Source organism: Numenius arquata, chromosome 1 (genome assembly GCF_964106895.1).
Source record: "Numenius arquata chromosome 1, bNumArq3.hap1.1, whole genome shotgun sequence".
In the NCBI taxonomy this organism is placed as follows: Eukaryota; Metazoa; Chordata; class Aves; order Charadriiformes; family Scolopacidae; genus Numenius; species Numenius arquata.
In genome coordinates this window covers 112410340-112426141 of record NC_133576.1, presented here as the reverse complement: position 1 = coordinate 112426141, position 15802 = coordinate 112410340, and the positions used below count along the sequence as shown (strand labels likewise).

At 49.1% G+C, this 15802-nt stretch overlaps 1 protein-coding gene across 1 annotated transcript in view; it reads right to left on the bottom strand.

Annotated features, from left to right (window-relative positions):
* Window positions 1-13366, bottom strand: part of FOXO1 (forkhead box O1) — a 62976-nt gene extending 49610 nt beyond the window's left edge. Inside the window, exon 1 of the mRNA XM_074148009.1 lies at window positions 12584-13366. Within this exon, the coding sequence (XP_074004110.1) occupies window positions 12584-13183 (600 nt within the window). The 5' untranslated portion in view covers window positions 13184-13366. The remainder of the gene's footprint in view (window positions 1-12583) is intronic.
* Window positions 13367-15802: the final 2436 nt, after the last annotated feature.

Genomic DNA, 15802 nt, shown 5'->3' with positions numbered 1-15802 from the left:
ACATCACGTTAACGACAGCACCAGCCCCTTCTGGCCAGGAGTGATGCATTCAGTTTCTAGAGACCACACATCTTAGCTGGGAGAAAAAATTCCCACCAGTCCAGTAGCTGGATGTACATCTATCTTCTCAGTTGCAGACATGGAAGGGACTTCAGGAAGTCTATCCCCTGCCCCAAGGGATCAGTGATTACCTCTAAGACATTTGCAAGAAGCTGCTTGGTAATAACATCCACCAAGGGAGCCAACCCCAACCCCAGTCACAGCCCTCCAGCTCACTCACAGGTCCACAGAGGACGGCAGGTAGCCAGCAGATACCCCCAAGGAGGTGAGTGAAGGTAGTGAGGGGCATCACACCTCTGCTCAGCTGCCGTCCCACTCCGGGCACCCAGGGCACCACTGGTCACCAGCCTGCGTGACATGCAGGGTTACTCGCCAGGGAAGTGACAAAACAAATGCCTGTGCCGCATTCAGTGTCAAAGCAGCCTTACCAATCAGCCTGCCCCAAAAATGCAGTGAGAGCACCGTGCCATCAGTCCCCCTCCTTCACACAAAAGACAAGGGTCAGCGGTGCTGCACATCTTCTTCCAGAGAAATTAAAAACCATAGGAAGTAAGGAACAGGGTTCCCAGCTGCAAGGAACACTGAGTACTTGCTCACGGACCTGTTGGACTAGCACACCATGCCTCCAACTGAAGCTCCATCACTCATTTGAAAAAAAGAAACAAAACACACACTTAGATGGTTCCGACTATGCTGACAGTACAAAAACTCCCTACAGTGCAGGACACTGCCAGAGGCCTGAAGACTACTGTAACGTTAATTGCCTGGACTCTGGGCCCCAAGCTAAAAAACTCCTTCCCAAATAAACAGTGCACAAGAACTAATTTATTTTTTTGCTCCGTCAACAATAATCCTCAGCCAACAGAACCTGAATATTTGGTGTGCTTTAACACGCAGGTTAACCAACCAGGGGGTGAAGCCAGTAATGCAGCTGCCCTCAACTTTGGGGAGAAGGTGGTGAAACTGTGCTTAATGTCATCTCTTCAAAAAGGCGTTTTCTACATATGTATACGCTACCACATCAGCCTCGTTGCATAACCGGGTTGTGCAATCACTGCAAATTCATTTACATCTTCATTTTTGTTCCAGAGCTCCAGAAGGGGGAAGGAGGGATCACTGTGAAAGGACGGGGTGGACTTTGCAGAACTGGTCTCCTCAGCCACAGGAGGATGGTCTGAAGAGGGGTGGGAGGGGGGGGGAGGGCACCAGGACTCCCCCACTAATGTCACTACTGCTCACCCGGAGCAGAAGTTTGGGGCAAAGTCTTAGTTAGAAACCTCAAAGCAAAGGATGACTTCATAGCATCAGGGAATGACTAGTCTTGGCTTGGACTGCAAGCAGAGAAGATTATGGTTTCTCCTTTTAATACTTATTACTATGTCATTGCCACAGAACTGTAAAGGAGAAATAGGCAAGAGTGCAATATCAGGTTTTCATAGACTGAACAAACTGGATTATTCAAGAGCGACTCAGGTTTCCTAACAAGCACGGAAAAGTCTGCATTAAGATAGCATCTCTTTATTTTCCCAAAATCAATTGCAACAGGCTGCATTTTTAAATACTGCCTTAAATGCCCATCCTCGTTTTTATTTCAAGAATTATTACATTTGTGGATCAGGGCACAACACGCCAGCAGCAGCAGGGACTAGACCCCAGAGCAGCATTAATACTCCACCGGCTAGAACGTACACTCACATGGTGTCAGGAGAGATGCTCAGCTCTTGCAGCAAAGGCAAACCCTCAACCGTAAAGATCTGACACCACAGTTGTATTCAGAGACTGTGTATATTCCTCAAGGAAAAGGGGGAACTAAGGCAAAAAATATTAATACCCCAACTTCAGCCCTCGCCATCCCTCTCTGAGGTTTCCCAGCATCATGCCACCTGCATTTAAAACAAACAAATGCCTTCCAGCTCTGCCTTAATGCCATCCCTAGGATGGCAGGGCCAAGATGCTTTGACAACCATGAAGAAGTGAAGCTTTTAAACATGCAGTCACGCTCTGGGTTTTCATCTCTAAAAAAAAAAAAAAAACAAAAAAACCCCACCTTTTTTTGTTGGTATTGCTTCCTTCACTATAGATTTCTAGATATTAATCAAGATCTAAATATATCTAGCTAGATAAAAATACATGGTGCGTTTTTATTTATGTTTGAATTATATAACCCAGTTTGATCAGATCCCACGTGAGGCTGCATCCTCACCCTGAATTTCGAATAGCTTCTGGTTTGAGCTGCAGATCCGTCAGCTGAGCAGAGCTGGGCTCAGAGCAGCAGGGCTGAAGTAGGACAAGCGCAGCAGACGCAAGAGCCAAACAGCAACTGCAAATACCTGAGCCAGATCTGGCTCCGCCAACTCAACCTTCCTTAACGTCACCACAAAGCTCATTTTAAAATAAATAAATAAATATAAATAAAATTAGTAGTAATACTAATGAATCTAATCGGTAAACATTTATCTTGGAACAACACTTCCACCATGAATTTTTCACTTTAGCATTGCTTTCCTCACCTGAGCCTCTGGCAACACTGAAAGACCTTACTGAGGAATAATGGCAGCAGCACAGCATCCTCCGGAGAGGCCAAGGGATGTACCTGAACTGCTCTAAGTCATAAGGAACCCATGGGGTGAATCACAACGAACTTCTCCCTGCTAAGAGGAAATGGGATTCCTTTCCCTGACCTCCCCCTCACACCTGAGCAGCAAAGGGAGAAGCATCCACAAACAGGCCCAATGGACACCGGCGTTTCAGCAGGATCCCACCAGCTCCGGCATGGAGCATCCACCGGGTCACAGCCCCAACACCCAGAGACACCTGCACAGCATCACCCTGCCAGTGCCCGGGCAGGAACCAGGCTCCAGGCTTCCCCAAAAAACCTTCTGCTCACACCTCCCCACCTCTCCGTGCCATCCAACCCTTGCCTCCGAAAGGAATGCTGCTGAGGGCAGCCGGGAGCAGCCCTGGGAACCGGCCCCACAGCGCTCTGATGCTGGACCCCACAGGACAGTGCTGCAGGGGAAGGGGGCGAAGGGGAAAAGGAAAGAAGAAGGGGATTAACCAAACAGTTACAAATTACACCTGCTAATTACACATCTCCAGAAGGGAGACAACAGCAGGGATAATCCCTACTCCCTCAGCACACCACCTTCAGAGCCAGGTTTTCTGGGAGAAGGGGTTGTGGGGGTTGCAAACAATTACATTAAATTTGAAGGTTCACATTTGAAAAGAATATTTTTGGAAAGAGAAATCAACACATTAACAGCGAGCAGGAGCACAGAGCACATAATCCTTTCACATCCTGACAGGGGAGAACTGCGGAGGCCTGTTATGAAGCATCTCTGAATAACAGCATCTTCATTTTTTGAATATCTAATTAGGAGTTTCTATATATTGCAAAGCATTGCTATAAGATATAATTTAGTTGGCAAACACTAAAGATCTCTCAGTCTGTAAGTATGCTTTTGGCAATCAAAATTTAAATCTGGATATATATCCAAGATATGTACGGCACAGGTACTTTTTTTTTTATTCTAACAATTAGATTCAAATTAGCAGATTAACTCGGATCAGTTCTAAGCAAATGCACGCTATAAGCAAATCACCCACCACCACCACCACAACAATATATTTTTGGATTGTTAGTATCCTTACTCCCGTTAGCAGCTTCAAATACATTTAGCATATATTAAGGGGCAGCAGACGAAGTGAAACAAGTTCTGTCTAAATCTAAGAAGGCTACAGATGCCAGAATTTAGCACCGACTCAGACCTGAAACTCACACATGCCAAAAAAACATTTGCAATTGTGCTAATTCCCACTGTGGGAACTGAAAGGCAGCTTCATATAACACAACGGGCAACAAATCCATTCCTTTAATTTCAGTCGCCAAATTTTAATTAATTTCCATCCAGGCAAACATTAAGCGTTTCTGCTGATCTTGCAGGATGTAAGCTCATTTGCACAATAAATGCGGTCTAACAAGTCACCACATTTATAGCAAGTTGCTTCAGTCTTATCTTACTGCGTAGTTTGAAAAGTCAGTGATGGGTAAGTGAAACTCCACCCACGTCACAGTTTCTGGAGTTAAGCATAAGAAAACTGAAGAAGTTGCTACCTTCTCATTGCGAGCCTGCCAAGAGTATCTGAACAACTAGAGCCCATATTCTGAACCACGCGTACAGCCCTTGTTTAGGAAGGGGAGAAAAAGGCATGCAATTTTCACTTCCATTTGCTTCCACAAAATTAACGTCTGCATCCCAACGCTCCAGAGCTCCCCTTCCCCCCAAAAAAAACAAAGTCAAAGACCCTCTGCTGCCCGCTCGCGGTAACTGCCAAAAAAGAGAGGAAAGAAAAAAAGAAAAAAAAAAAAAGGAAAACAAAATAAATTGTATACATTTAAATAGGTGAGTATATAAACAAAACAGTCACAAGTTCTGCATGCTAGGAGGCACATATCACCGCAGCATTAAAGCGGAGACCATCAGCAAGAACAGGGATTCCCCAGGAGGCGGATGCGCCAGCAGAAAGGGCAGCGGGGCAGCCGGGGAACCAGCAGCACGTAGCGGCTGCTGCCCATCCGCACAGGGCCCGGAGATTTAAGACCAGCTCCAGGTGAACAGCAGCGGTGTAGGACCCTCCCAGATACAGCACTTTTGCTCCCTTGCTGCCCCCCCCTCCTCTGAGACATCAAAATGGAGCGAGAGAGCGGTGCCCCGGCTGCTCAGCCTCACCTCGGCATCTCCCATCTTTACGAACCTTCAACTTTCCCCAAAACTACAGTTTCCATGGAGAGCACAAAGGCTGCTTACATGTATAACTCCTTCATGCGTGCACACCACTCATTCCATTAAAAAAAAAAAATTGTTTAATTTCCTGATTTCTGTGCATGATGAAAATTTCATTATGGTACTAACTAAATTAAAAGGGGGAGGGAGAGGGGGGGAGCAGTCTCTAACATATTTGGAGGGATATGCCAAGACCCAAGAAACGAAGAGCAGTCCACTTCATCATTTCACATCCTGGCACAGGACAAGCATGGAAGCCTGGCATGAAGTAGCATCTGAACAACAGGTATTAAAAAAAATAAAATAAAAAAAATAAAAGAAGATGCTAATTAAATAAGAGTTCTTACATATTACAAAGCATAGCTAGGAGACATAATTTAGTCGGCAAATACTACGGGTTAAGGACACCTCTGCTTGCAAGCACTTTTTTGGCAATCGATCCAAATTTAAATCTGAATACGTACTATTTTAGAGACCATGTCCCACAAATACACAGTACGTTCTGTCAAGTACGCACATGCCAGGCCCCAGAACTTACACGCCCCTCAGACCTATGCAACAAAAACAGCCTTGACAAAACGAAAAAGGAGCCCCACATGCTCCCTCCAACGTGAGCCTGGGCTGCAGTTAACACAACAGCAAAGCACCCGGGGAAACACGTGCTGCTCAGAAATGCAATCACAGCCATCCCTGTCATGCTGGCTCGGAGCGGCAATGGGACTGAACGCACTTCCAGCTGCAGGGATTCCTAGCATTCCCAAAAATTAGGTTTCTAAGGCTAGAACAAGAGAAGACTTGTAGCTTTAAGCTTAATTAACTCTAGAATAAGACGTATTTTCAAGCAGAACTATACCATCATTGATACTGTGCAGTGATGCAAGATGCCTTTAACATGAGTGAGTTGTCTGAGCAAATTGAGCGCCGCCCTCCGCTCCTCTAGCAAATTTCTCATCTCGGTCTGATGAGGCAGCTGTCAGAGTCCCGGGAGGGTTCCAGTGACAACATTTTTAAACCTAGCCACTTCTGGTCCCGTGTACCACAAAGCAAAGCATTGCTAAACCTTTACCACTTACTGCAGAAGTGCTTCAAAACTAAATACATTTCCCTCCTTGGGTGTTATTTTAAGTGGTCCAGTAAAGATCCATATCCTCTATCGAAACCTAGCACAAGCATGAGGCCTAATGAAGTTCTTAGCAGATAATCATCAATCCAGTAAAAGCAGCTGACTTTGTTCTATTTTTTCCTCCACCTTCTCCGTTAGGAATGGAGGCCTACCAAGAAACTTCACGATATAGCTGCTACACTGCTAACTTAAGACATCTGCATATCACAAACTACAGTCCAGGAATGAAGCACCTCTGTTTGATGAACACACTTGAATAACATTTACTAAGTATATTTAGAAATAATACTTAAACGTGAATAGCACTTGTCCTCAGAGATCAACTTAATTCATGCTGAAGCTCTCTATGAAGCAGCAGAGATGCTGCTCTTCAAAATGCGACTCTTGCCAGTGCACTTCATTTCTGAAGAGCAGGGTTTCCCCAATATCTAAAACCCATTTTGGCAACCAGACTTACAAACAAAATGCTACAAAATTCATTAACATATTAGTATGCACTACCATATGCTTAGCTATGAATAGCTGCAGCCAGCGTCAGTGAATTTGAAGTTCCTACTTTATAGGAGTTGACAATAAAGTAAATATATCTGTATTTTACATATTTCTGAAAGAGGAAAACAATAAACTATTCACCAGGTCTTCACTATGTCTCTATTCCTTACTCAAGGTTATAAAATCATTTCCATTAGAAATCCTTGTTTCATGTGCAAACTTCCTCCAAAAACAGAAGGGGCTGAAAGTTGAATCTTTGTAGCCACAGCCCTACATATTTCACAAATCTGTGGCTGCAGAATGTATCAGCATTTTTTGTTCCAAAAGCCAAGCGCTCATTTTACAAAATATTCACCAGTTGTGTAAACAGAGGAGCATATATTTAGGTAGTATTACGCTTTGGAAACCGAAAAACATCTGAACAGACATCTCAAGAGTACATCATTTCTGGAGTCTTATAAAAAAAACCTAACATGAAATTTTGCCTATTTCACTGTCAATAATTGTATTTTCAAAAAAAAAAAACAAAACAAAACCAAAAAAAAAGACCTCCCATACCTTACCTAAACATCTTTATCCCCTTGTACTACACTGCTTCCCTCTTCCATTCCAGGCAGCAAAAGCCGAAATTCCCTAAACCACCAACTTCACTGATAACTTGTGAAACAGTGCAAGTGAGACAAAAATAATGACACCAAGGAAGCAGCTGAGCATGTCGTAAGGAATACACGGTGGCAAAGAGAGCAGTTACCTCATTTCTGTATCAAAGTTCTTTAAAGTCGGGCACTTAAAGAAAATTTAGTTCATTACATCAGTATACAAAGCCACTCAGGCATTTTGTTTTGTTGTTTAATCTTACCTATAATCGTACAAGTGACTAAACAGGCAGCACAGCAAACAGAAAATGGGCAAAGAAAATGAGGAGTATTTCCAACACATAATTCAAGGCTCTGATGGGAAGCTCAAAACCCCCTGGTGAACGCTGGGACACATCACACAAGACAGCGCAAGCCGCTGGCAGCGGGTGCACCTTGAGCATCCCGGCTGCTGAGAGGCAGCGTGGTCCCTCCTGGACGCAACCTGCCTGCGGGATGGGGCAGAGAAGCCCACACACCACCCAAAAACAGGCCAGCAACATACAGGTTTGAGGTCAGAATGGGCTTTTTTCCTTCAAGCACAGGCTGAGGTGAAAAGGGAAAACATAAAAGGAGAAAGAAAATTAAGTTTAAAAGTAACAAACAGTTAAGGGCTGGCATCGCGATACAGCTTCGTTGTGAGTTATCCGGGCGCAGGCGAGGAGAGCACCTCGCACCTGCAAAGATTAAGCTGAACTTTCCTACCTGAAAGTTTCTCACTTACTAAGGGAAACGCAAGCTGGTGACTCACAGACAGACAAGGAAGGCTGCTAGGAAGGACTTTTTAGTGGCACTGAGCAGGCATGCAAGCCACTAAAGGGTAAAACTCACAACGGGGTGGAACTGGTCCAGCCATTTCTCGGAGCGTGCCCCAGCTGAGATCAGGCACCACAGCAGAGCAGATGCGCCTACAGCTTCCAGCTCTTGAGGCTACTACCCGTGGCACATGTGAAAAGGTATGACTGTAATCGCATTTAACTCGGCAAAATCCAGAAACAGAAAAACAAATATAAATACTTATATATGCATATGCATGTGTGTGTTGTCTATGTACGTATAACACAGAGCGTGATGCTAGGGGGTCCACCGAGGGAAGCATCTAAAGGGACAGAGGTAAATCCCTACAGGTATGTAACCAGCATTGAGGGAATACAGAGCAATTCTTCAAAGCCATCTTCAGTTGTGGTATTTCCATGTAGAAAAAGAAATGCACCATAAAAACCTCACAATGATGTACTCACTTCACTTTAAATAAGTTGTATAAACTTCCACGATTTAAACTGTTCGCTGATCTGGAATCAAAAGCTTTGGACAACTTCTGTGAGGACTATTTTTAATTTCTCAAAGTCTTTCAAACACGTCATACTACGCAAAGCTTTCAAATCAAATACACAACAACCCAGAATTTCTTTTGCATAAAGACCGATTCACTACCAAATAAAATCATGACCACAGAATATTCCTATGGTAAGGCCACCCAAAGCAGCCATTCCACACCTGTTTTGTCCTCAGGCTTTCAGGCTTACTTCCATTCATCCCTCTACAGCCTAAACATAATCTATTCTCATTCCTTCGGCAATGGCAACAAATAAATTCAGGTGATCAATTTTCCTTGAGACAAGAAGTCAAGGAGGTGTAAATACTCATGCAACCTTAACACCTGCCACAGTGGAAAATACAAAACCCATCCACTTCCAGGTAAGTGCCATCAAAACACTGTGTTTTCTGTTTAAGAAAGATTACAGGTTTTGATTCGAACCCATTTTCAAAAGCAGGATAAAAGGATGAGACCATTCAAGGAAGCTAAACTGTGATAGCTCCTTTACGATAAATCTCAACAATCTTGCCATAAAGCAAGGACATCATGAAATCTGCACATCACAGAGATGTTTTATATACGATGACTAGCCAAAAAGCTATCAGATTTGAGTAAATGAAGAGTTATCTACACCTGCAGTGAAGGTCTCTAAAGACCACAGACTGTCTTAAGCCCCGCGTTTCCCGCTAGCACAGGTAAAAGCAAATGTTGCTTTCACCCAGCTACTACTAGGAGAAAAGTTTCATTCTTCCATGCAACTTTCACAACAATTTCTTCGTTATCTCTGAAGCAGATCTTGCTCTTGCTTCAGCTTTCTCTGAGCAACGCCGGTCGCCGCTGGCACTGGTTCACACTCAACAACACAGCAGGTCTGGCACAGCCCAGCCCAAGCGCTTCATTCAAGGTAGTCACCGAGCTGGGGGGGCGTCACGCGGACTTTGCTCTCGAGAGGGTGTTTTGTTTATAAAATAGTTTGTGCTAAGAACGTCTGGAATAAACTGCTTCGTACGTACAGCTGAGAACAATTTTACCTACTTTAATAAGCTACTGTTAATAATTTTACGTTGCCCTCTATTTTTATTTTAAAAGCCATTTTATTGGAATGTTTTTATTCAGAAGAACCTGGCTGCTATTTTGAGCTCCTAACAGTTAATGCTGACACAGTCAAACTTTTTTTATTCAGTGAAAAAATGAAAAAGCAGCTCAGCGTCAGATACTTACTCGGGGCAGCACACAATCACAAGCATTAGAGCAGGTAGCCCTTCTCGTCTTTGGGGTGAGAAACACAGCCTTGCCGCTACGCAGAAAGCGGGCATCCTTTTTAATTTCTTGTGTGTTTCATAGATTTTGTGTGTAATTTAAAAGGTGCCTTGTTGCACTTAGAAATATGCAAACTCCAACATGATGAAGTGTCTTGGAGCTTTATTTAAGGAGGGGGGGAAGAAAAAAAAAAAAAAAAAAACAAAAACAAACAAAAAAACCCAAACAAACAAAAAAAAACCCCACCAAACACCCTGTCTCGGGCTGCAAAACACCCGCACGCGATGTACTCCCGGCCTTAAGTCAGTGCCAGGCTCTAAGGCGAACCCGCGCTCCCTCTGTCAGCAGAAAAATCCGCCGCTGATCCGTGCTGCCTGCTGGAGCGATGCTCCTCCTCTGCCGGGGCCCCGGGCTGACTCAGGCTTCGCTCGGGGCCCTGCGCCCGCACCTACAGCGGGTCCCCGGCCCCCAGCGCAGCGGCACAACCCAAACTGAAAAATAAGAATAATCCTCACTCGAGCCGAGCTGTGGATAAACAGCGACAAACGAGGCGAACGGGCCGCACGCCTCAACCCCATCAGTTCTAGCATTGACACCCAGCGGCTACCGGTAACTACACTTCAAAATACGTTCAAGAAACGTCGCGTTTAGCTGGCTTAAGCGGCAAAACCTGCAAGCCTGTAACTTTCTGAGCAGCCTGGCAGTGCCGCAGCCAAAGGAAGGCAGTAGGGCAACTTGTGTTCAGTGCAGAACACAGCAACTGTTTAATTACGGTAGGAGAGTACATGCGTATTTACCCGCCAGCAGCAGCAGCAGGGTACCTACTGCACCCTACCAGAGGGTACCACAGTCAAAAACCAGACCAGTAACGGCTCTCCCCGTCATAGCGGAGGTATGTGGGCATAGGAAGAGCTCGAGCCGTCAGAGGGAGGTGCGCAAGACTTCTTACTCGCTGAAGCACCACAGGAAGAGCAGCAATAAAATAGGAAGCACCTAATAAGTTAAACAGCTAGCGGAGTTTCTTGCTTGCTCGCCTGAATTTGGGAGTTCTCTGCTTTGATTTTACTTTGGTTTGTTTGGTTTTTACTTCTCTTTACTCATTCTGAAAAGACAGCTGATGTATCTTGTCTTTTTTCCCCCCAGAGACTGAAATACCACTGGAAAAAAAAAAGACCCAGCATTTTCAAGTGACAGGTTACCTTATTTAAAAGTTGTCAGCTATCAATCATTTCACTCCTATTAAGGGTTTTCATGAAAGATGTCTTCAGGCAATTATCCTTTAAATTTTTTAGTCAAACATATCGATAGAAACTAACAAATTAGTTTTAAAAGCCTTAAAAGCCCTCAGTTGAAAAAGAGTTTAAGATTAATCTGCATTTCCTTAGAAGGTTATTGCTTATCTCTAAAAAAATAAAATTATAAAAATCTGATTTAATAAGTGTTCATAGCTGTGCAATTAAAAATACAAAACTACAGGATTAGAGTTGACACTTTGTTTTTCTAAAAAAGGCAAATATTACAGATACTAGAAAATGGAAGCAAAAGTGGAAAACGTACCGTCCTGCTACAACCCTGCAGAGTTTGGCTGGCCCTAACTCGACCACAGTCACAATCACACCAGGACGTGCTGATACCATGGCAAGGTGCGTGCACCTCGCACGTTTATTGCCATCATTTAATCCCTTCGCAGGGTGGAGGAGGCTCTGCCTTTACGCAGACGGCTAAAGCTTATTCTGACAGCGCCGTCACCCAACAGTGCCACGAAACTGCGTGCTCTGCCTCCGCCACGAGCCCGGGCACAGGTGGGTGACACAAGTAAGGGCACGGACGGGTGACATCTTCCCCACAGAGGCCTCGGAGGAAGAGCATTTGATCGCAGCAGCGTTAAGCGTTCACCCCCCGGAGGGATGCAGACCCGGTGGGCGAGGGACAGCGCGGCCACCCAGCCCCTCGCAAAGCGACGCCAGGCTGAGGGCCACCTGCGTGGGAAGGTGGCCGGTCCCCACGGAGCCCACCGGAACCTGGGCGGCGGGTGCCCCAGGGACCTGTGGGGGTGGCAGCGCTCCGGCAGCTGGCCTGGCTCCGAGCAAGCAGGGCTCGGCTCCAGCCTGCGCAGGGCTGAGCACAAATCCCTATCGCCAACAGGTCACTGCTGCCAGCCCGCGACGGCTACCGAGACTGCGCTGCGGGGGGAAACTCCGTCCCACCGTTTAACAGCAGAAAGACGCTCCCGCAACCCAAGTTTAACAAAGCCATCAAGACAAATACAGCGGCTTACTCATTAAACACACGGTATTTTTGCAACCCTTGTCCTGCCTCCGGCTCTTTCCCCATCCCTGTTTGCTTCTGCCCCCTCTCCGCCGCCCGACGGCAAACCCCGCCGCGCCGGGGAGGCTGCCGCCACGGCCCCTCGCCCCCTACTCCCCGGGGCCGGGCAGCCCCCCGCAGCGCCCGACGGCCACCCCCCCACACCACACGGATGCTAAACCCCGGCCGGCCGCCCCGGGGGAGCGGTAGGCGGCGGCGGCCCCGCCGGGTTTGCCCGGGGACGGCGCCGTGACACGGCGTGAACTTTTGCTTTCGGCGGGGCAGGGCGGGGGGGAGGGGGAAGGGGGGAGGCGGAGAACGGAGAGCTGGGGGGGGGGGGGGGCGGCCCCGTCCCCTCCTGTGGCCCGCCGGGGGGAGGGCAGAAACGCTTTTTTTTTCCCTTAGGAAAGGTGAAAAAAGTGAAATTTGGAGTGAGGGGGACGGGACGGGAGATCGTGGATCCGCAGCGCTGCAAACTGCGCGGCGGGCAGCGAGCAGCGCGGGGGCGGGCAGCGCGCCCAGCCGCTCGCAGCCCCGCGGCGGAGCCTCCCGGGACCCCCCCCCCGCCTCCGACGGGGGGTGTCCCCCACCACCCGGCCCTCACCTTCCAGCCGGCCGAGCTGTTGCTGTCGCCCTTATCCTTGAAGTAGGGAACGCTCTTGACCATCCACTCGTAGATCTGGGAGAGGGTGAGCCGCTTCTCGGGGGAGCTCTCGATGGCCTTGGTGATGAGGTCCGCGTAGGACAGGTTGCCCCAGGCGTTGCGGCGCGACGAGCTGCTCTTGCGGGGCTGCCCGGCCACAGGACCCGGCGACAGACCGGCCACGGGCTGCGGCACCGGCGGCACCGGCGGCGGTCCCGGCGGGTGGAGGCGGCAGCCGGCTTCGGGCGCCGGGAAGTCCCCGCAGCGGCAGGCGGCTGCCTCCGGGGGGGCGGCGGCGGGGGGCAGCGGCGCGAAGTCCTCGCTCTCCTCGAGCAAGCTGAGGTTGCTGATGAAGTCGGCGCTGAGCCCTCCCGAGGCGGCGGCACCGGCCGCGGCCCCGGCCGCCCCCTCGGGCTGCCCGCCGCACGACGGCGCCGGGCTGGAGGTGGCCGAGCTGGGGGGGTTGAACTCCGGCCGCGGCAGGGGCCAGGTGCAGGAGCGGGGCCGCGGCAGCGGCTCGAAGTCGGGGTCGATGTCCACCAGCTGCGGTGCCTCGGCCATGGCGGGGCCGGGGCGGGAGCGCGGCGGCGGCGGCGGCGGCAGCGGGGCGGCAGGACTCAGCGCCGCCGCCCCATGCAGGCTCCGGGCGCGGACCGGCGGCGGCCCCGACGGCGCGGCCGCCAACTCCCCTCGCAGCTCCGGCCCCGCCGCCCTCTCCCTGCCCGGCTCCCTGTCCTCCGCGGCGGCAGCAAACAGCAGCACCGACCCGGCCGCCCGGCGCGCACCGACTGAAGCGACCGCCCCGCGCGGGCCCGCCTCCAGCCTTCCTCCTCCTCCTCCCTCCTCCTCCTCCTCCCGGCGGGGAGGGACGGCCCGCGCCGCGCCAATGGCAGCGCCGCACCGCCCGCCCGCCTCCCGCCGCGGGGCCGGTTTGGCAGGAGGGTGCCGGTGCCCCCGTGCTGTTTTGGGTGGTTTTTGTTTTCCGGCGGCGGAGGGGGGCGGGGGGGCGGTGAGAAGCGGCGGTGCCCCCCGCAGCCCGGGGCTGGGCGCGGCGGAGGGGCTGGGCGAGCGGTGCCGGAGCTCCCTTGCCCCGCCGGGGGAGCGAGAGCCCTTCGGTCGCGGGGTGCGAGGGAAGTAACTCTGCTGGCACGGCGAGCTGCGGGAGATCGGGGTGGCCACGGAGAATGCCCCCGCGAGTGTTTCTGCCGTGGTGGCTGCCGGTGGAGCCCCGCCGCTCACACCGACGGCCCCGGGGACCGGCGGGGGGCGTGGGTGCATTCCCCGCCTCCAGCGGGGCGGCTGCGAGGGTGCAGCGGTGGGGCCCGTGGGGCTCCCCGCTCCCACCAGCAGCCCGCCGGGGCGCCGCTGCCGCCCGCCTGCCCGCCCGTGGTGGCCCTGGCAGCCGCCGCGTCGAGGGACGGGAGCGGGGGCTGCGACAGCTGCCCTCCCTCCGTCCCTTCCAGGTCGGCTCCTCGCCAGAAAGTGGCAGCGCCTCCCGAAGTAATAAACCTCCCCTTCGGCTGAGCGTGTTTTCATACCGTGAGCTGGTGTTTTATTCCGTGGGCAGGCACGGGAACTCGGGATAATTTCATTTTAAGCCAACTATTAAACATACTTCATATTTTTCCCGGCAAACCCCAAGGCCACACAATTTTACGGTAAGGCTCGTATTCCCCCCTTCCAAAGAAGCAGCAGTTACAGGACATGCCATCTCTGCCTCCCGAGCCCATAAACATACAAAGAGATATATGTTCGAGGCGACACAGAAGTGTTATTCTGTTTAAAATTAAAAGGAAGACATTTGCTGAAGCTAGGGAAACGATCCCAGGGATGGGGCACGGCTCAATACCTCGTTCAAACCGGCAAACCCTACTTTTTAGAAAACCCATTTTGTTCTCAATAGGAGCGGTGCTTTTAAAAAAACATACTTCAGACGTGGCTTACGAAAGTCACGAAATTCACAACCAGCATTTGATGTTGCCTGTCAAAGAACCACCGGAGCAGGGTAACTGTCACCATTCAGGCGGCGAACCTGTTACTCTTCCCTCCACTCTGCATCAAGGCAGAGAACGTTAATGTTATTTAAATGCGGTTCATTGTTCCTATAAAAATATTTTCTGAAAATGAGTAACAGTAATGAAGGAGAGAGAGTATAAGACTGGATTTAGGCCCACAGCATATAATTTAGTGACAGATCATACATCTACATACACATGCTGTCTATTATGAAAACACTTTTTAAGACATGCGATGACACCTAACTATATAGTTAGTGCAACATATGCATAAATGCATAGTAACTGATCAAATTTTAAAGCACTGTTTTTGTCATGTTTATTTTCCCAAATGCCAAAGGTGATTATACCTTATTATAGGTTGGCTGCTCGTCAAATATCAGAGTTGCTTTGCCTTTAAGTCATTTCTGCGTTTTCCAAATCTTGCAAAGGATTCAATCCACAAATTTATATTGTTTAACCCACGGATTTTAGAAAAACCTCTTTTTTTTTTTTTTTTGTCGGTTTAAAAAAGAAAAAAAGAAAAAAAAGAAAGAAAAGAAAGGCAAAATGGTCCCAGTTCAACCTAATAACTTGCATGCCACGTTTCAGCTTGGAACAGCTTTATCCGGCAGCGTTACACAACTCGGCTCCAGTAGTTGCCCTGCAGTAAGGGAGAGCACCCTGCCTTGGAGACGCAGAGATTATATAATGGGGAGAAGCAGCCAGGGACGCGCGGCGAATGGACGTCTTTCTTTAAACGGGAGCCGAAACAAAAGAAGTGCCCGAGAACACTGAAACATTTTCTTTTTCTTTCCTTGGAGCCTGAAAAAAAAAAAATAAAAATCTAAGAGCCAGACTGGCACCCATCCTGCTAAAGGAAATGGATTTATTACCCAGGCTTTCTTCTAAGGATTTTTTAAAAAAAAGACTCGCACTCCTTGCTTTTTTATTTTGTCGAAAGTAGGGATGTTATTCCCTGACCTCTATTGGTATATGCAGAGGTTGAAAAAATAGCTTTCCTTTGTCAGATGCCAACTGTGAAAACTGGGAAGAAAGCTCCTGCTGGGGGATTTTAGGAAGCCCTGGTGTGTTCCTAGTTCAGCCTGGCTCGTTTTGCTGGAGGAGGGTTGTATGGCCCTTTCTTGGCCTTACACGACGTTGCCATCCCTCACCTCCCCTTCTT